This window comes from Lactuca saligna, chromosome 5 (assembly GCF_052625555.1).
Source record: "Lactuca saligna cultivar CGN05327 chromosome 5, ASM5262555v1, whole genome shotgun sequence".
Taxonomy (NCBI): domain Eukaryota; kingdom Viridiplantae; phylum Streptophyta; class Magnoliopsida; order Asterales; family Asteraceae; genus Lactuca; species Lactuca saligna.
In genome coordinates, this window is record NC_136421.1 from 292,666,699 (window position 1) to 292,688,008 (window position 21,310).

General features: G+C 35.0%; 2 protein-coding genes and 1 long non-coding RNA gene across 4 annotated transcripts; 2 read left to right on the forward strand and 1 right to left on the reverse strand.

The window, feature by feature from the left end:
- Positions 1–2,482: 2,482 nt before the first annotated feature.
- On the reverse strand, positions 2,483–4,080 carry LOC145048202 (UDP-glycosyltransferase 76H1-like). The gene is made up of 2 exons (XM_078996638.1): positions 3,544–4,080; positions 2,483–3,432 (listed from the first exon to the last, which is right to left on the reverse strand). Exons 1-2 carry the CDS (start codon positions 4,025–4,027, stop codon positions 2,567–2,569), a joined length of 1,350 nt encoding a protein of 449 aa, XP_078852764.1. The 5' UTR covers positions 4,028–4,080; the 3' UTR covers positions 2,483–2,566.
- Positions 4,081–7,097: 3,017 nt separating this feature from the next.
- LOC145048204 (uncharacterized) lies at positions 7,098–11,472 on the forward strand. The gene is made up of 2 exons (XM_078996639.1): positions 7,098–8,262; positions 10,375–11,472. The coding sequence occupies exons 1-2, from the start codon at positions 7,182–7,184 to the stop codon at positions 11,307–11,309; spliced, it is 2,016 nt and encodes a 671-aa protein (XP_078852765.1). The 5' UTR covers positions 7,098–7,181; the 3' UTR covers positions 11,310–11,472.
- Positions 11,473–14,830: 3,358 nt separating this feature from the next.
- On the forward strand, positions 14,831–20,811 carry LOC145048205 (uncharacterized). 2 transcript variants are annotated; one of them, XR_013682771.1, is made up of 4 exons: positions 14,831–15,307; positions 15,411–15,535; positions 18,562–19,027; positions 20,312–20,811. It is a non-coding gene; the product is annotated as an uncharacterized LOC145048205 (long non-coding RNA). The 2 variants fall into 2 exon arrangements; XR_013682772.1 differs by having other exon boundaries at positions 18,562–18,661; positions 18,878–20,811.
- Positions 20,812–21,310: the final 499 nt, after the last annotated feature.

Here is a 21,310-nt window from a genome sequence, read left to right on the forward strand (position 1 = left end):
ATTTACGTAAGTAAAACACGAAAAAAATAGTATGTTATAGCTATAAAAAGAACATAAAAACATTGAAAATATTATATCATCGTCATAAAAGTTTTATTTTATAAATGAGATGTTATTAATATTTAATAAGAATAATTAAATAGTAAAGAAATAAAAAGATATTTAAAACTAAGTTATATAATTAAAAGGTTAAATTGAAATATTTGTTAAAATAAAAGAGGTTATATGTATAAGTTGTGAAAGTATATTAAGTGGTCAAAATTAAAAAAAAAAAAGCTATGTTAATGAATGCTTATTTAAAAAAAACTCATAGTAATACTAATTATAAAAAAACCTTTGTTCGGAGATCCTCTGAGTTCTAAATTTTATTCTGGGAAATCTGCGAAAAAGTCCCACTATTTTAGGTCAGTTTACGATTTAGTTCCAAATTAAATTTTGTTTACAAAAAAGGACAGATTACCGACTAAAACTTCGGATTAACCCTTCGTGGCCGGTTTCACAGATTTAGCCGGTATCTCGTCTTTTTTCGTTAATTAATCAAAATTTTGGGGCTTTTTCATTAATTAATCAAAATTTTGGGGCTTTTTCATTAATTAATCAAAATTTTAGGGCTTTTTTATTATTTATTACCAATAAACCAAAATATTTGGACTTTTCTGAAAATTACCTTTAAACTAATATATATTATATGATCTAATTTAATATGTACTATTCCATGTCTTTTTTCTTATGCTCTTCTAGGCTCACTGTGTATTTTTATCGGTGTCGTCAAACCCAACAACAAAAATCTCACTCACAAGTCTATGATCATCTTTCAATTTCCAAATAAAGAACGGAGAAAATCCTTGTTGATTACATGGATGTCCTTATTACCTAACCATGACTTAAACCGTGGTTCCAGCACTTGGATGTTCCTATTACCTAACCATGACTTGAACCCATACACTAATGGCGTTGTCCATAGTGTTGTTAACAATAGAAAACGAATCTCACATGTTCAACCACTGATACATTGGCTCAAGTTTTACTTGGCCCTTGTTTCCTTACAACACTATAGAAGCCCCGACATAAGATAAATCCCACATGGTTCATCATTTATTGTTTTTTTTTTTTTTTTGTCAAAAAGTAAAGCATTTTGGAAGCCCCAAATAGACTAAAACGTAATAATGACAATTATTGTAATATTACAATAATTGTCATTATTACGTTTTAGTTTATTTGGGGCTTCCAGAATGCATTAGTTTTTGGCAAGACAGAAAACCTGAAAATTAGGGTTTTCACACTCAGCTCCTACTCGTCGAGTTGGGGTCCTCCAACTCGTCGAGTAGACTCTAGAAATTACGCGACCATTACACTCTCTACTCAGCAAGTTGGGGCCTCCAACTCGTCAAGTTGATTAGACAACAAGAATATAACTTAATTAAATATTATACCTGGGAGTCGGGATGTTACACCTATTGTAAGGAAACAAGGGTCAAGTAAGACTTGAGCCAAGGTATCAGTGGTTAAACCATGTGGGATTTGTATTTTGTTGTTAACAAAACTATGGACAATGTCGTTAGTGTATGCGTTCAAAATAAGGTTTGAGTCATTGTTAGGTAATAGGAACATCCGAGTGTTGGAACCGTAGCTCGTAGGTATACCAAATTAATATTTTAATAGTTTATGATGGATAGCTTGTTGACATTTTTTTTACAATTAGAGTTAACATTCTTCATGGTTTTCAATACATAATATCGAGTTGATTTTTTTACATATGTTGAGTTTTTTAATATTAATGGTTCATTCTTCATGGTTTTCAAGCCCTATTGTAAGGAAACAAGGGTCATGTAAGACTTTAGCCAAGGTATCAGTGGTTAAACCATGTAAGATTCGTATTTTGTTGTGAACAACACGGACAATGCGAATAGTGTATGGGTTCGAAATAGGATTCAAGTCATGGTTAGGTAATCGGAACATCCAAGTGTTGGAACTACAGTTTAAGTCATGGTTAGGTAATAGGGGCATCCACGTAATCAATAAGGATTTTCCCCGTTCTTTATTTGGAGATTGAAAGATGATCATAGAGTTGTGAATGGATAATTTTGGAAAATCGATGGAGTTAACGAGGCTTGTGAGTAAGATTTTTGTTGTTGGGTTTGACGACACCGATAAAAACACACAGTAAGCCTAGAAGAGCATAAGAAAAAAGACATGGAATAATACATATTAAATTAGATCATATAATATATATTAGTTTAAAGGTAATTTTCAGAAAAGTCTAAATATTTTGGTTTATTGGTAATAAATAATGAAAAAGCCCTAAAATTTTGATTAATTAATGAAAAAGCCCTAAATTTTTTATTAATTAACGAAAAAAGACGAGATACCGGTTAAATCTGTGAAACCGGCCACGAAGGGTTAATCCGAAGTTTTAGCCGGTAATCTGTCCTTTTTTGTAAACAAAATTTAATTTGGGACTAAATCGTAAACTGACCTAAAATATTAGAATTTTTTCGTAGATTTCCCTTTTATTCTTTAGACTTTAGGCGAACCTTTAGAAACATTAATGTGGATGGTTAATCAATTACAATGACAAAATGAATTTTACCAAATCATCCATGGAGTTTTGTGAAGAACCACCATGGCTGACTGCAACTTTAATCTGTTCTTGAATCTCCATAGCCCTACACCTCATCTCTTCCCCTTCTTCGCTCACGAAAACTCTTCTGATCGCACTCTCGATTTCCCCCCTTTCCACAACGACTTCCAAACCCATCTTCCACACATGACTCAAATACCTCACATTCAAAAACTGATCATTACTAAACGGTTGACACAGCATCGGAATCCCTTCGCATACACTTTCCAAGGTCGAATTCCAACCACAATGGCTCCAAAATCCTCCAACTGCAGAATGTGCCAATACGTCCTTCTGGGGTGCCCACTTTACGATCATACCTCTCACCTTCATCTCGCTTACCAAATCCTCCGGCAAAAACTCGATCCAATCACACCCATGAACCGAACCCGGTCGAACCACCCATATGAAGGGCTGGTTACTGTTGGCTAGGCCCCATGCCATTTCAGTTGCCACTTTTGCATCCATGGTTGCTATGCTTCCTACACTTGCGTAAATTACTGATTTGGGTGATTGTTTATCCAGCCATGAAATGCAACTGGTATCTTCTTCAAGAAAACTATTGGAAGGGGTTGGGGATGTTTTGTGTAATGGGCCGATGGTAAAAACCGGAACTTGGTAGCGATGGCGGATCTGGGTCAGTGCCGATTGTTCAAGAAATTCGATGGTGTTCCATATGAAAGCAACCGGGGGTGTTTTTGAGGTGAATAATGTTGTCAATTTCAGGCTTTGTTGTGTTGTGAGGCCAATAAATGGTATATCTTTGTATCTGAGTGGATTGAGTCCCGGAACCATTTCCTGCAACAAAGAATCTTTAAAACAGAATTTTATTATCTGGATTTATAAATTATAATCCATTAATCAGTGATCGGATTTCCTTTTAGGTTGTGTTTTGTTTGTGTGGGTTTTTGATCTGCAATTACCTTCTACAGGGAATCGACCTTCTTTATGGAGCTGAGGGATGATTCTGTAAGCAGGAACACAGGCTGCACTGCTGCTGCGCACGATGATGGAGGGTAAACCCAGATCGCCGGCGATGGATCCGGCACAAAACATGAGATTATCATGGATGATAACGATTGATTCCTTTTGAGATGAGGCGTTTTGTGCATCTATGATCTGGATGAGGTGTTTCTGAAGATGGGGTTTGCAGTTATCGTTTAGAGCTTGCAAGAACTGAATGAAGCCGGAAGAGCCGCCGGTGTCGGATAATTTGTCCGGCAGAGGGAGGAAGATGAAGTCAGGGTACTTAGAAGGGTCTGGTGGGTTGAGCTCAGAGTGAGCAAAGGTTATGGAGAACCCTTTGGAATGAAGGTATGAGCCAAGCTGGAGCATGGGGGTCAGGTGGCCTTGAAGTGGACTTGCTATCAACACCAACCTCCTTCTTTTCTCGCCTTGCTCCGCCATCTCTCTCTCTCTCTCTCTCTCTCGGATCGGATGCCTAATCTTTATGGGTTCGTCCTTTAACACGTGGTGTTTTGTGTTTGATTTTGTTTGATTTTTTATTTTATTTTATCAACTTAATCAATATAAGGATTTATTTACATGACTTGATTTGAAGCAACCCACCAAAGATATTTGTTTTTTTAGTCTAATATCTATTTAAGATGATAATAAATATATAAATTTAATAATTTAATTAAATTTAATAACATTTATTATTATCTAAAATAAATACAATGATAATAAGAATAAAAAGAAAAAAGATATTTAACTTCTTTTAATTTATTATACACATTGACTAATTAGTCTTCTACCATTAATTTCGATTTTTGTCCATGACTCCATGTTGCGAAGTCAAAGTTTAATAATTACTGATTTATCACATATTATACATATAATTAAATCACAATACTCTTAGGTACAATGTTTGGTTTTAAGCATGCCAAACAGCCTTTTCCTTTCGGTGGCTGGTTTTAAGTTGTGGCTTGCTGTTTAGCTGGTTGGTTTGAACAGTATCCGACTGAGCCATGAATTGTTCATCGGCTTAGGCTAAATAGACGTGAGTCATCACCTCGATTGCCACATGTTGGTCTGTTGATCGCATTCATTTCTTTCATAAAAACGTCATCGCCACCGCCTCTCCCTTTCCCTCTTTCTCTTTACCTCCATTGAATCAAACGAGTGGGTATTTCCTCATCCAATCTCTTTTGTTCATTCATCGGAATCAAAAAGGGTAACAAATCAAAATCGAAGGTACTTCTCGCTGACCGTCATCTCCATCGCCATCGAACGCTAAATCCTACCTCTTACTGCCGCTATCTTTCGTTGTTTGTGTCGTTGAAAGGAAACGAAGAAGACGAAGGCCGGTTCCGCTGCTTGCTCTGGAGATTTTTGTTTTAGTGGTATCGTCCTACTACCCGTGGTGTCCAATACAGTCTTAAATTCGATTTATTAGAGAAGGTTAGTAATCATCATAATCTATTTAAACGATGCACTCCAAGTGTTTATGAAAATGCCAATATCAGTATTTTGTTATTGATACATCTCTTTCTCATGTGACTGTGTTTGTTTAGGTTGATGAACAAAAAACTAATGAAGATGGAAGGCTTAATTGCTGTCAAATACATTGTAAGAGGGAAGAAAACTTTAATTAATTTTCGCTCCCCCTTACGCTCCGATAACATCATTTTTCTCTCCAGTAGTCGAACCATAACTACATATATGTGATTGAGATGGTTTTAGGGCAAATCAAACCTTAAATTTTTGTTGCGTCCAAACACAATGGGTTGCTTCTTCAACATCAGACCTGCACAGAGTGGTCTTTACCAACTTCCTCCTGACTGTCTATGCTTTTTTATTTAGGTTAGTCTGTTTGGTTGGCTGACAATTATCTGCCTTCTCTCTACCTCTATATAAGTTTACAAGGACATGTCTTAATGCAGCTATACTGTAGCTATTTTTGTGACAAAACACATAGCTTTGTCTCTGAACCTTGAATTCAAGGAATTTCTTATTAATATGAGGAATCCACAAATCCTTCTATAATTCATGACTAATTATTTGATTTTTTTTACTTAACAAAGTTCTTATGCTCATATTTTACTATTGCATATGTATAATATAAGGAAATTTCTTGTGTAATGGATTTTGTTATATTTTATTGTGTAATTTTAAGATCTCCTAATCTGAGTATTAGTTATTAGTTAAAATTCCTTTTGATGTTTGATTAATATTAGGTCTTGAATTGCGCCTCAACTACCCACTTATCGCCTATGAATTCATCCTCAACCTAATGAGATTTACATCCTTTCTGTTCGTGGTGGATTTAAACCTCTCAGAGAACAAATCTGGCTTCTTAAAAATGTAAATTTTTCTTCATTTATGGTTGGAATGTCTGGAATGTTGATGTAGGATGAAAATTTTCATGTTCCTCAATGCCAACAGTATTGTGTAGGAAATTTTAAAAGTTGGGATCCTATGATAACCACTCCTTCTAGATTGTAAGTTTCACCATGGTTTTAGATTTTTTGCAACTAATTTTCCATTTGTTCATTCTTTTTGTAGATTTTACTAAAAGTTCTTTATAGACTTGTAGTTGTTGGATATTGTTTACATTGAAATTGCAAATCGATTTCCACCCCTGTTTCCTTTTTTCCTGTTGATTCCTGTTTAGATAAATGATGTATGGAGAGTATATGAGAAATGATGGCATAGTTCGGGAAAACTAGAATTTATATTTTTTTATTATAATCTTATTTTGGTTTTAATGAGCTTGCATTTTGGTTCATGATATAATCAAATCTTTAAAGCCATCACTTGATGATAAAAAAGCAACTCTCTATGCAGTTATTCTAGCCTTATACCCTCTTCGTTGCTCCTTCACTTTTCTTTACTACACAGATGTAGCATCACTTACCGTAGTTTTTGCTATGTATCTTATGTGTCTCAAGAATAACTACCTTTGTGGTGCTTCGGCAATAATGAGCATTATTTATTTATTTTTCTTTGATATTGTCTTTCATTTTTCATTTTACCATATGTTTTTGGTGAAGTCATCTTCATTTATTGGTAAAGTTTTTTTTTTTTTTTTTTTTTTTTTTTTTTTTTTTTTTAATGGACATATGATGTTTAAAAAAATAACTGAGAGAATGATGGCATATTTGGGAATTAGGAGGAAAAAAGTAAACGAGGGTAAAGTTGTATGACTTACATCAATAAAATTTATTTAGGCTAAATACAATTCGAGTTGCCGGTTCCTTTTGATAAGTTCACTCTATTTGCAGTTTGATAAGTTCACTCTGTTTGTAGAAAGTATGTAATTACAAGCTATAGACCAGGTATTACAAATTGACCATGACTTCTTCTATTCACACGTGTTGGAACACGTGTACCACGTGTTCCAACACGTGTGAATAGAAGAAGTCATAGTCAATTTGTAATACCTGGTCTATAGCTTGTAATTAGGAATCTGTTGTATTTTGCTGTATAAATACCTTCTTGTACTCAATTGTAAAGTGAAAAAAAAAATACACAGAAAATTGTCTTTGCATTCTCTCTGTTATTATGGTATCCAGAGCGTAATTTTTTTTCCCTTTCTTCTTTCTCATTTTCACCAACGATGGCACAAAATCAGCATCTCCTAGGTCTCGCAACTAATTCTTCCTTCCAAATCCCTCCCTTAAGCATCAAACTCGAGATTGATAACTATTGCCTTTGGCGGTCTACAATAATTTTTGCCCCAGAAACATTTGATCTTGAATCCTTCGTCCTCGATCCCAAACCACCCACTGAAACTCGAACTGCAGCTGCTCCCACTCCTATTGATCCACCTACCATCGAAATCAACCCGGAATTTCAACTATGGAAGAAACGAGATCGTTACGTCCTTCTCTGGCTCAAATCCACGTTATCTGAATGTGCTTTGGCAACTATCGCCCGTGCTACCTCTTCTCGGTTGGCTTGGATTGCCCTTGAGAAACACTTTCAAGCCCAAACTAGGGCCCGACGCATGTCTATGAAAGTCCAACTTCAATCTCTTTCTAAGGGCTCGCTGACAATGCTCAAGTATGTCGAAAAGAAAAAATCCATTGCTGATTCGCTTGCAGAGAACGACCATCCGGTGTCAACTGAAGACCTTATCAGTTATATTCTCAGTGGCCTTGACTCATCTTATGGCCCATTGACCGCTGCCTTTATGGTGAAAGGTGATAACTCTACTGTTGATGATCTCATTGGATTCCTTCTTCTAGAGGAAGCAAGGCTTGAGCAGGAGCATCTTCATCAACAAGTTGTGGCTCCTCTAGCTCCAAATTCTACTGTCCCCTTAGCTCTCACCACCAATCGCCATTCAAATAGGAACAATTTTCCTGTCTCTGGTGCTCCTTCCGGTTCCAACACTGGGTCTCGTTCATCTGACACTCGCCGTCGTCGCATTCAGTGCCAGTTATGCAGCAAACCAGGCCACGAGGCGGTGGACTGTTGGCAAAGATCAAATCAAACGGACTATCCATCCCGCAGGCCCAATCCACGTGAATCCCACTCTCGCCAAGCCCATCTTGCTCATCACCATAATCCATCTACTGTTGTCGATCCGAACTGGTACTTCGATACAGGGGCGACCGATCATATCACTCCAGACCTTCAAAAGATGAATTTAGCTGACGAATACCATGGCACTGACAAGGTTCAAGTAGGCAATGGTATCCATCTTCATATCTCTCATATAGGCTCATCTTCATTGCATTCTCTAAAATTGCCATCAGTCCTTATTGTTCCAAAAATTACCAAACGTCTTTTAAGTGTCTCAAAATTGACTCAAGACAATAATGTTTACTTGGAATTCTGGCCTTCACACTGTTCTGTTAAGTCTTTTCAGGGCAAACTCCTACTCCACGGGGACGTTAAACATGGTCTTTATCGCATTCCTCCATCTACCAACAACACATCAAATAAATCTGCACCTACCATGGCTCTTACAGGAGTTCGTACCTCTCTCAATGGATGGCACAAGAGGCTTGCACATCCACATGCTCCTCTTCTAAAGCGACTTATATCTTCATTTCAGCTTCCTGTTTCATCAAATAACCTTCCCAATATTTGTGACTCATGTCAACTTGGGAAGAGTCATCGATTTCCCCTTCCTACTTCACATGTTGCTTCTACAAATCCCTTTGATTTAGTTTATTCAGATGTTTGGGGACCATCCCCTTATTTTTCAATAAATGGAAATCGATACTTTCTTTTGTTTGTTGATGATTGCACAAAATTTATGTGGATTTACTTTATGTCTCACAAATCTCAAGTATTTTCATTATTTTTGCAATTTCATCAAATGGTTAAAACACAATTTCAAACCAATATCAAAACCTTACAATCTGATTGGGGAGGCGAGTATAGAAATATCTCTAATTACCTCACCAACCATGGAATTTCCCATCGTCTCTCATGTCCATATACACAAGAACAAAATGGGGCTGTTGAGCGACGAAACCGTGTGATTATTGAAAAGGGCCTCACTTTACTTGCACACTCTTCTCTTCCTCATACTTTTTGGGAACATGCATTCAAAACAGCAACTTATCTTCATAATCGTACTATTACCCCTGCCCTTAACTATCACTCACCATATCAAAAACTCTATTCTAAAATCCCAGATTATGGCTTTCTAAAGACCTTTGGCTGCTTATGTTATCCATTTCTTAGACCTTACAACCATCATAAAATTGACTTCCGGTCCTTACCATGTGTATTCATTGGCTATAGTGCTTCTCATAAAGGCTACTTATGCTACCATCAACCTTCCTCACGAATATACATCGCTCGTCATGTGGTCTTTAATGAAGACATATTTCCCTACTATGTCACGTCCTTATCCACCCCGTCATCATCTGATCCTCCTCCCACTCCTTCCACCCTTTTACAAACTGCTGTCAATCTAACAATTCCTCCCTCACCCTCTCCTCCACATACCCCAATTACACTTTCCCCTACATCTACATTACCGTCTACCTCCACCTACAATTCACCATCTCCTGCTCCTTCCTACCATAATTCTACTATTAGCTCCCGTGCCAAACAAAATCCATCTCTCATCACTCACTATCGTCCAGCTGCCAATAATCAGCATCCCATGGTTACACGCGCTCGCACACACTCCCTAAAACCAAAAGCTCTTTCCTCCACCATTACCTCACCATCTCTATCTGAACCACACACTTTCAAACAAGCCATTCAATATCCATGTTGGCAAGATGCAATGAAAAACGAATATGATGCTCTTATGAGAAATAAAACTTGGTCACCTGTCTCTTGTCCTCCTAATGTTAATCTTGTAGGCTGCAAATGGATTTTCAGGATCAAACGCAAATCAGATGGCAGTATCGAACGACACAAGGCACGACTAGTAGCGCAAGGGTATAGTCAAGAGGAGGGTATTGATTACTTCGACACCTTCAACCCTGTTATCAAACCTACCACCATCCGGTTGGTTCTATCTATTGCAATTTCCAAAGGCTGGTGTGTGCGCCAACTCGACATTAACAATGCCTTTTTAAACGGTGATTTACAAGAAGCCGTATACATGAAACAACCACGTGGGTTTGAAGATCCAACCAAACCAACACATGTCTGTCATCTTCACAAAGCCATCTACGGTCTCAAACAAGCTCCAAGAGCGTGGTTTACTAAACTAAAAACATATCTTATCCAACAAGGATTTCGGGCTTGCCAATCTGATACATCCTTGTTTGTTCATCAATCATCATCTGCTACAATTTACATTCTGGTTTATGTTGATGATTTGATAATCACAGGTGCAAATGAGGCGCTAATTCAGAAATTCATTACTCGTCTCAATGCTGTCTTCGCTCTTAAAGACTTGGGTTCCTTGCACTTTTTCCTTGGTATTCAAATCAAACGACAACCCAGCGGACTCACTCTCAGTCAAGCTAGCTACATCTGTGACATACTTACTCATACCAACATGATAGATGCAACTCCGATATCTACACCGGCTGACAGCCATTCTCGGCTAACTCTTGATGGTGACCCTTTTTCTGACCCAACCCTCTACCGTCAAGTTGTTGGCTCACTGCAATATGCGACCATTACTAGACCTGACATTACATTCGCTGTGAATCGGGTTTGTCAATACATGCACTCTCTAACTGTTCTTCACTGGCAGGCTGTCAAACGCATTTTAAGGTATCTAAAGGGGACACTTCATCATTGCTTACACTTCAAACCTACAACCAGCACCTCTCTCCTTGCTTACTCGGATGCCGGTTGGATCTCCGACAATGATGACAGCCGCTCTCAATATGGATTTGCGATCTTTCATGGCACAAATCTAGTTAGCTGGACCTCCAGAAAACAGAAAGTCGTAGCTCGATCCAGCACAGAAGCCGAATATCGAGCGTTAGCATATACGACGGCCGAGTTAATTTGGGTAAAACAATTATTGGATGACTTACACGCTCCACTCCTGCATTCTCCATTGTTACTGTGTGATAATATCGGGGCCATTTTCATGACAAAGAATCCTGTGATACGCACCAAGTCCAAACATATTGCCTTAGACTTTCACTTCATCAGAGAACAAGTTGAAGCTAAGGATCTCACAGTCAGCCCCATCTCTTCTGTGGATCAGTTAGCGGACATTTTTACCAAACCATTGCACAAGGACAGATTGGTTACTTTAAGACACAAGCTTCAAGTCTGTCCCGCATTTGAGCTTGCCGGGGGGTAATAACAATATCAATACACGTGTTCCAACACGTGTGAATAGAAGAAGTCATGGTCAATTTGTAATACCTGGTCTATAGCTTTTAATTAGGAATCCGTTGTATTTTGCTGTATAAATACCTTCTTGTACTCAATTGTAAAGTGAAAAAAAAATACACAGAAAATTGTCTTTGCATTCTCTCTGTTATTAGTATGCAATCCCATTTGCCAAATCCTTTCGGCAATAAACAAAACTATGTTATAAAGTAATTAATTACTTTTTTTTCATTAATTACCATTTTAATGTTGCTTATATCTTGCAAAAGTTATGATGTAGTATTTCGAGTGGATGCAGTACCTATGGATTTTACTAAACCGATGATTTTTTTTTTTTCAGTTTAAGCTGATTTTTGCATTGATTAGGACAGAAAGTTGAAGAATTTGGAGTTAAAGTATCCCCAGCTAAAGCGGGTAAATATGGTAGCGTTTGGTATATTGGAATCAAGGAAGGAATGAAATGATTCATTCCATTGGATCCATTCTTCAGCAGGTTATGCCAGTGTAACATGGCCACCTTTAACCTAAATATAATCTATCTTTATCTTTAAGTTAATATGTTTTTTTGTATGTTATATACGAATTTAAAATTAACCTTCAAAGGAATTAAGATGTTATTGAGATACTTAAAAGGCATTTTACTTTCTTCGAGTCTATTTCATTTGTTTGTATTAAAATTGCATTGTATGCATTTGCTATGTACGTTACATCCAAACCATGCAAAGCATGGACACCTACACTAGTTAAACATAAAATACCATTGTTTTAGTGAAAGACTCTACGGAGCGGGCAACGAGAGCGAACGTTAATCCGATGTGGACCTCTCATAACGCCGTGTAACATGCGAAACACCGCCCCCTAGCCGTTATTGGGCGTTACGATGAGTGGCGTTTTCGTGGTAACGGTAAGAAATGGGTGGATTTGGCATCAGATATATATATATATATATATATATATATATATATATATATATATATATATATATATATATATATATATATATATATATATATATATATATATATTGCATCGGTCATGAAATGGACTGTTATTGAACGGTCAAAATGGTAAAAAAAACTATTTTTTTTTTTCAATTTTCACTCATAATATATATATATATATATATATATATATATATATATATATATATATGTATATATATATATATATATATATATATATATATATATATATTATGAGTGAAAATTGAAAAAAAAAATAGTTTTTTTTACCATTTTCACACACACACACACTCACACATTTTCACTTCAATTATCATTCATCTTTTCTCACTTTAAATTTTTACATACCCTCATTTCTGTAACGACCCGTCTCTGGTATGTTGTTTCCATATTATTTATTTAGAAGTTTTCAAGAGGGACTCGGCGAGTCTATAGCCTGACTCGTCGAGTAGAGACGGGGATTTCGAGCACGTGTAAGTCGGCGACTCGACGAGTCCGCCTGCCAGGAAGAAACCCTAAATCCTCGGGTTTGCTCACTATTTAAGCAATGTTTTGTGCCCCCAACTCGCCTCCTTCACCCTCAGAGAGCTTGTGAGAAACCCTAAACCATTCCTTGTATGATTAAAGTGTTTTTGTGTGAATTTTGAAGGATTGAAGAAGAAGAAGAAGAAAGGATCAAAAAGAGGAAGTGTAGAGCAAAGATCCAAGGCCAAAGTCAAAGTTCATAGAGGTATATCTCGGAATTATTCTATTTTGTGCTTAAAACCTCCATTAGAACACCTCTAAGGCTAGTTTAATGTATTTTCCAAGCTTTATAGTTGTATGGATGCCTTGTGGGATCGAGATATCCCTAGATCTGTTCATTTAGGAGCTTTAGAGCCCTGATCTATTTCCTTTTTCGAGTTGCCTTGCATGAGAAACTTAGATCTAGCCTTTATTATGCCTTTTGAGCCTTTTAATCTTCATTGATGCTTATGGACACGTAAAGATAGAATCTTTACGTGTTAATCGAGTATAAGAAGCCCAGATCTACAAGTTATATGCGCTGGATTCAAGCATAATCGAGTTTTTAGTAACTGCATGCATGCGACTCGGCGAGTCGTTCTTCAGACTCGGTGAGTCGAGCCGCGAGTCCCCGATTCTTCCCCTTTTGAGTGATTCCGAGTGGGGATCAGTGAGTAGTAGAATGGACTCAGTGAGCTGGAAGTCAGACTCAGTAATGGAGGGACTCGACGAGTTGTTCATACAACTCGGCGAGTCTAAGGCAATCTTCATAGATTCAAGAACAACTCGTCGAGTTGTTCATACAACTCGGTGAGTCGGATGCAGATAGTCTGAGTTTTAGAATCGAAAGGGAACTCGTCGAGTTGATGCCATACTCGACGAGTAGCAGCGAACATGGTTGAGAAGTGAGAGTAGGGACTCGACGAGTTGGCGGCCCAACTCAGCGAGTCAGGTTAACTGTAAGTTGATTTTGACCGGGAGAGTTAACTTTAGCCAGGGGTAAAAGAGTCATTTTACCCCAATGCAGTTATTAGTATTTGACTGAGTGTGTTTGTGGAATTGTAGCCGGGGAGATATCGGAGCAGCAGCAGATAGCTTCTAGAGCCATACACTCAGCAACCAGTTCACGAGGTGAGTTTCCTTCCAGTAGGAACGGGGCTAAGGCCACAATGCCGGCCCATTTAGCTAGCAGTAGTTTTCGGACCTCGGTCCGATGCAGTAGTTAGTATATTTGACGCCTTCGTGGCTCAGACAAGTTTGCGTGCTATGTGTTGTTGTGTTAGTTGATATGTGTATGTTATGCTATGTTCAGTACTTCCGAACTTCTGTCCGATGCAGTCAGTTCCGGACTTCGGTCCGATGCAGTTAGTTCCGAACTTTGATCCGATGCAGTTAGTTCCAGATTTCGGTCCGATGCAGGAGGCAAGGCCTCAGTAGTTCCGGACTTCGGTCCGATGTAGAGGGCAATGCCCTGGTTAGTTCCGGACTTCGGTCCGATGCAGTTTCCGGACTTCGGTCTGATGCAGTGGGCATGGCCCAGTAGTTGTTTTATGTTTGTATGGTATGTGGTAATTTGGGGGAGCTCACTAAGCTTCGTGCTTACAGTTTCAATTTTGGTTTCAGGTACTTCCGCAAGCAAAGGGAAGAGCTCGAGTTGATGACATCGTATACACCACAACTTCAGTTTTTGTCTTGGGAGATTGTTTTGATACTTAGTTTGATTTGATACAATTGTATCACGACATTTTATTATGGTTTGAGATATTTGACGTATGGATTTATGATATGACGTTCAGCATATGATTTTATTATATATATATATATATATATATATATATATATATATATATATATATATATATATATATATATATATATATATATATATATATATATATATATATATATATATATCATTCCTATATATTAAAGCCCTATTTTTCTACATCCACCAAAATCAAATTTACAGGTTCTCTTTTTCGCCACGTACTCTACCTCCTAAACGACACCACCAGTATGAAAGTAGATTCAAAATAACTTTGTACGCTTCATGTAAAACGACACCATGAACATCAAAATCGTTTCAAAAGAGTCATGTGTCGGTATCATGTAATTTCTGATTTTCTTTTCCTTTTGGATAGTCACACATGTTGGGAGATGTTGCTTCGAAACGTCTTCCTCAGTAAACATGGGTGACTTTCATGTAATCGGTGATTTTCAGCAAACACGGGTGACTGTCCATGTACTGTCCGACGGTTTGCATGTCAGGCCGTCTGAAACCAAATCGAGCTATTCTAACCCCACAAACGACGCAACTTACCATTACGTTGATCCAATCCCATTATTGTCGTTTCTCTTTCAACGCCTCATCGTATATATAAACCCTTTTCTCTTCTACAATATTTATACGTTCCAAATACGCCCACTTCACTCAACGTTTGAATAAGGACACCCATAAATTGGATACACACACCCGCTGGGAGGCGCCCTGGTTTTGCAGGTATGTAATTTTCGATTCAAATTTTGCTATACTTGCTTCCGATGTTCAACAAAAACTGCAAATGTTTCTCTACTTCGAGAAATTTAATCGACTTTCAGATTAGGTCTTCTATTGCAATTCGACATACTTTCAATTCTGCATCTATTCAGTGACGTGGAAGACGTTTCCTCAAATATCTGGAAATCGGAATCAAATAAGAACGTCTGGCTTTTCTTTCTTCTTTTACAGGTATATAATCACAGGAACCCTAAATTGCTTTTAAGTTCAATTAGTTGTTAGAATTATCTAATCGATGGATTTCTTTATCCTTCCATCTTTTTTTAAACAACTTTATGCCCAACTTTGCCCTTATTGCTTGGTCAAGACATTGACATCCCGATTGTACAGTACATTCAAATAATACTATGTATTCGGATCATAATATTAGGATAATATATGATTAAATGGGTAAAATTGTCTAAGTAAAAATTACCCCATCCAACCTTGTTAAAAACAGTAAAACATAATTGCAATATTTAATAAAAAGTTCTTAATCATGTAGTCATCTTTTGCTTGGGTTAGGCCACTAAGTATGGTAACTTGGTTGGATCCATGAAGCTGTAATGAAATATAATAATTGACAAATAAAAGTTAGTAAATTGAGGGAAGCTGTAGGAGTGAGGTGTAAAAAAAACATTAAATTTATGTTCGTTTGGACAGAAAAAACAGGAAATGGTTTTAAAAATATAGTTGAAATATGATGAAAAAAGGACCAATATGCCCTTTTCCCAAAAATAGCATTCATTTTTCATTATTTTATATGAAATTAGACTGTACTTAGCAATGTAGTATCACCCTTAATAAAATGACCAATATGCTATTTTCCTAGATTTACCCTGTTCAGAATTATAGTTGATTAAAGACGAAAAAAACTTTTATATTATGTTTGTTAATGAAAGAAAAAATAGGATCAATGAAAGTGTTTAGTAGAGTTTATAGAACCAATTAAGGTGCAAAATGAAAGTGTTAAACCAACTAACCAACTATATGAAGTAAGAAATAAATAAATAACACCGTTCTATTAAAATGACCAAAATATCATTTTCTCTAATTTCCCCTCTTGAAATTCAAGTTAGCTGCCAAAATGGGTTAAAAATGTTTTTTAAACATATAAGTATTAAATGGATACAGTTTTAGCAACGTACCTTTATTTATTTTAAAACTTGTTTTAAAACAAGTAAGTAAGATGCTATAAAAGACATAAAGCTTAAAAAATTAAAAAATAATAACAACAATTTTTAAAGAAAAAATAGTGAACGTGTACTTAGCAATGTAGTATCACCCTTAATAAAATGACCAATAGCAATGTAGTATCACCCTTAATAAAATGACCAATATGCTATTTTCCTAGATTTACCCTGTTTAGAATTATAGTTGATTAAAGACAAAAAAATACTTTTATTTTATGTTTGTTAATGAAAGAAAGAATAGGATCAATGAAAGTGTTTAGTAGAGTTTATAGAACCAATTAAGGTGCAAAATGAAAGTGTTAAACCAACTAACCAACGAAGTAAGAAATAAATAAATAACACCGTTCCATTAAAATGACCAAAATACCCTTTTCCCTAATTTCCCCTCTTGAAATTCAAGTTAGCTGCCAAAATGGGTTAAAAATGTTTTTTAAACATATAAGTATTAAATGGATACAGTTTTAGCAACGTACCTTTATTTATTTTAAAATTTGTTTTAAAACAAGTAAGTAAGGTTTGTAAAGAATTAGATAGCGGAAGAATGGTAGACACTCTAGAAATAACATCTGATTTTTTCATTTTTATCGGAAATATCACTGTGCTTAGCAATATAGTATTATCCTTAGTAAAAGGACTTATTTATTTTAAAATTTGTTTTAAAACAAGTAAGTATGATGCTTTAAAAGACATAACGCTTAAAAAATTAAAAAATAAATAAACAACAATTTTTAAAGAAAAATAGTGAACGTGTTAATACATTATAAAAAAAAATTGTAGGTGAATAGTGAAAGTCTTGAAGCAATTATGCAGTTACATGAACTACAAAATAAACACATAATATTCTTTCATAATAAAAGGAAGAAAATACCATTTTCCCAAATTTCCTCGTAATAAAAGGACAAAGATGCCCTTCTACCATATATCCCCTATTTAAACATATGGATGGCTGCCATTATTGGTTCAAATTTCAAAACCTTCTTCCAAAATTACCGATTTACCCTTGTGTATAAAATGAAATTTATCAAGACATGGCAGGTTTGTAAAGAATTAGATAGCGGAAGAATGGTAGACACTCTAGAAATAACATCCGATTTTTTCATTTTTATCGGAAATATCACTGTGCTTAGCAATATAGTATTATCCTTAGTAAAAGGACCAAAATGCCCTTTTACCAGATTTCCATATTCAATTATATAACTGTTTGTGATTATGGGTTCAATATTCCAGACCATCTATGAACAACAACCCAACATGTGATCTCAACCTCACCCGTGTATCAACCAACAACAACGGCAAAACCATCCTTAAGGAAAATAGTATTAATTGTCAATGTTAATTCATGATTGGAACACATTCAGCTGTATTTTTTGTTTTGTACTTCCATATGGTGAGTTCTTTTAATTACTATATCTGATGAGTTTCTCATACCATTTATTAATACATACAAATTCATTTTATGCTGAATTATGGGTGTCTTAGTTCTCAATTAAGAAAGTAAATAGTCGTTATTAAAAAAAAAGTTAAGTAACATTAGTAGGGAAGGAGTTGTTGCAGTTTACAAGGAATATGATTGACATTAATTTTTTCCAAACCTTAATCCTGATGCTTGAAATCTGAAAAGATGATGTCATTGTGGTTGCTTGAAGGCTATGATTGAAGTTCTGTGGATTTTGGATAAATAACGAATGTACGCTTCATGTAAAACGACACCATGAACATCACAGTCGATTCAAAAATTTCTGATTTTGGTCTCACTGCAAACCAACAGTTTTTGTCAAATTAAAAGTTGAAAAAGGCAAAAAAATTGTATCGATTAAATTTGGATTCAGCACTACCCTACATGATTTTCAATTTTCAATTAAAGGTTAGGGTTTTCATGTTTGGGTATAATAGACTTATAGGTTGAGTTGTTTTGCTATCATGAACGTCCATAATTTATGAAGTAAATTAGATTTATGTTTTTATTAATGTAAATGCTATAAAAGTAATTCAATAAATATTCTTGTTTCTTTATTTTCATTGTAGAGGGAGAGTAACAAAATTGGAACTATTGGATGATAAAACTTAGGAAAGACAATTGTCTCTTCTTCTATTCCACACCAAATTGGATTTCTTAACCACAGAGGTATGAATTACTTGTGACATTCCGTTTTACCTATGTTTACTGTCACATTCCACTCCATTTACATTGTTAACAAGAAATTTGTTCTATGAAATAGAAAAAATGGATGCCCAACTTAAGGTAACATAAAAAGTTATTGAAAACTGAATCAATTTTGTGGTATTTTTTATGTGATATGTGGAAAGGCTGATATAATGTGCACACTTTCATGTACTCCAGCCAAAAACACACATTTTTGACAGCAATTAAAAAAAAATGATTTCATAAAGTATCGAAGATCAAGTGATCTATAAGCCGGTCATTTGGCACAACCGACAACTTACTTCAACGTATTCAAAGTGATCTTCTACCAACCTTTGCTTCCCATAGGTACATTTCACTAACACTAATTTCGATCGATTTAATTACATGAGATCATTCTTGCTTCTCTTCTATATTATACCATGACATGCTCTCATCTGATGTGTGTAATTGTCTAAATCAGTTGTCAATGATTATGGGTTATTTGTGAAAGTAATGAACAACCTCTATCAGATCAAATTGCTAGAAATTTGTCATGCTTCATCAGTCTGATTCATAAAAGGTTCACAACCATTGTGATTTAATAGTACCTTCTTGCAATTTGTGTATCTACCCTATATAAAATCCCATTTCCTCTCTTGTTCTTTTGTATTCTGTTTGGTTATTAAATTTTCAAAAGCATAATTCCCAATGTTCATTAAGGTTAGCATCGTATCCCAAACTAAAATTGACCATATTTATTCCATATTGCATGTATTTTTTTTAATGGTGTGATTGCAATACATCAATTTCCATCAAATTAACAAAGAAAAAGAAAAAAATTGACATAGCCTTCTAATTGTAATTTTGTTTGTCAATTTCCTAAATTTCTAAATCGATCATAATTGGGCAACTTTTTTCCTTTAAATTAAAAAAAAAATCAGAAAAATCTACTAATTTCCAAATTATTAAAAAGTTAACATAACCTTCAAATTACAATTTTGTTTACCATGTTTCTATGTTTCTAAAATTGAGGTAATTAGTCAATTGTTTCCTTTAAATTAAAAAAAAAATCAGAAACATCCACTGTGAAAAAGTTTTAGTATCTTGTAATTTTCGTGACTTATGAATAACAACCTGGTGTTAAAAGTATAAGTTGAAATGCATTTTGATTGATCTAATTACACTCCATTAGTCATCTTCCTTAAGTTAACCAAAAATTATAAATTATTAATTAGTGTTATGTACATATGAAAATAAAAATTAGATATATCTGAAACTTATCTTAACTACATTAATATTCCATAAAGAAAATCATATCAATATAGTAACAACTACAACACTAATCAATTGAACTACCCATTATTTAGTTCAAAATTGTAGCATTATTGCAATTTCATTTTTGTCGTGTCTCACTTTGTTTTTTTTAATGTTATCTTCATAATAACTAGGCAAATTAATGAATTTGAATTTTAGTAGGTTATGAAATTTAACAATTTTAGTGCCTTTAACCTTCTTGAATGATATAGATTATCATGTCAAATTAAACATCTACATGTTAAATTGATTGACTCAATAATGATTCATTCCTAGGTTATATCTTTATTTGTGACTTATATCATCTTTTACTTCTTTCCTTACTTCGCCATTCAGCTGAAAACATTCACTTTGAAGGGACTATATATCACTCTTATGTGGGAAACAGGAATGTAAATATGTTTGTTTGTGTAATATAGCATTATACTTTCATATTCTTTTGCATATTTAGACATTTTATGTTGAAAATCTACCATTTATATCATTGACCATACATTTTTTTGTTATTTTTACCAAAATTCAGGATCATGAATGGATGTCATCAATCAACAAACATTGACACAAAAATAACTTCTGTTGCTAGCTCTTCTAATGTAGTTAACAAACTATATAGGAGAATAGCTATTATAAATTGGAAGAAAAAAATGGTAATTGTGATGCTATAATTGACAAGTTAGATATGGTTAATGATGCTCATGCATATAAGAAAAGATATAGAAAAGAAGCTCTAATAAAATGGAGGAAGAAGAAATTAAAGAATACTTGTCAAACAAATGTAACAATAAACAATACAAATGGAAAACTATGTGATACCATACAAAGAGGCCTATACCACATAAACGAAAACATAACTAATAATAGTGAAAAACTCAACAAGAGGAAACTTAGAAATCTAGGTCCACCAATTGAGAAATCAAACACTATAGACAAGAAAAATAGCAATAGAAAAGGAAAAAATCTATTACAACATGTAATTTTATCTGCTGATGTTCTTCCAGAGGTGATGTGTTGTTGTTATTGTCATGCTATGAAATTTTATTCAGAAACATCAAATTTCTGTTGTCAAGAAGGTCGTATTGTATTATCCAGTAATGAACTCCCACAAATCATGCAAAATTTATTGACAGCTAATTCTGAAGAAGCAAAATCATTTAGAACATATATTAGAACATATAATAATACATTTGCATTCACATCATATGGTGTTACAGCTAATAAAAACCTTACAAGACGAAATATGGGTATTTACACTTTTAGAGTGCAAGGACAGGTATACCACTTCATGAATAATCTACAACCAAAAGAGAATGAAGCAAAAAACCTTCAATTATATTT

Bases quoted from the DNA above. Each gene is read 5' to 3' on its own strand.
- LOC145048204 (XM_078996639.1), top strand. From the start codon at position 7,182: ATGGCACAAAATCAGCATCTCCTAGGTCTCGCAACTAATTCTTCCTTC. The intron at 8,263-10,374 runs GTATCCATCTTC...TGATAATCACAG, and splicing joins CAAGGTTCAAGTAGGCAATG to GTGCAAATGAGGCGCTAATT.
- LOC145048202 (XM_078996638.1), bottom strand. From the start codon at position 4,027: ATGGCGGAGCAAGGCGAGAAAAGAAGGAGGTTGGTGTTGATAGCAAGT. The intron at 3,433-3,543 runs GTAATTGCAGAT...TCTGTTTTAAAG, and splicing joins AGGTCGATTCCCTGTAGAAG to ATTCTTTGTTGCAGGAAATG.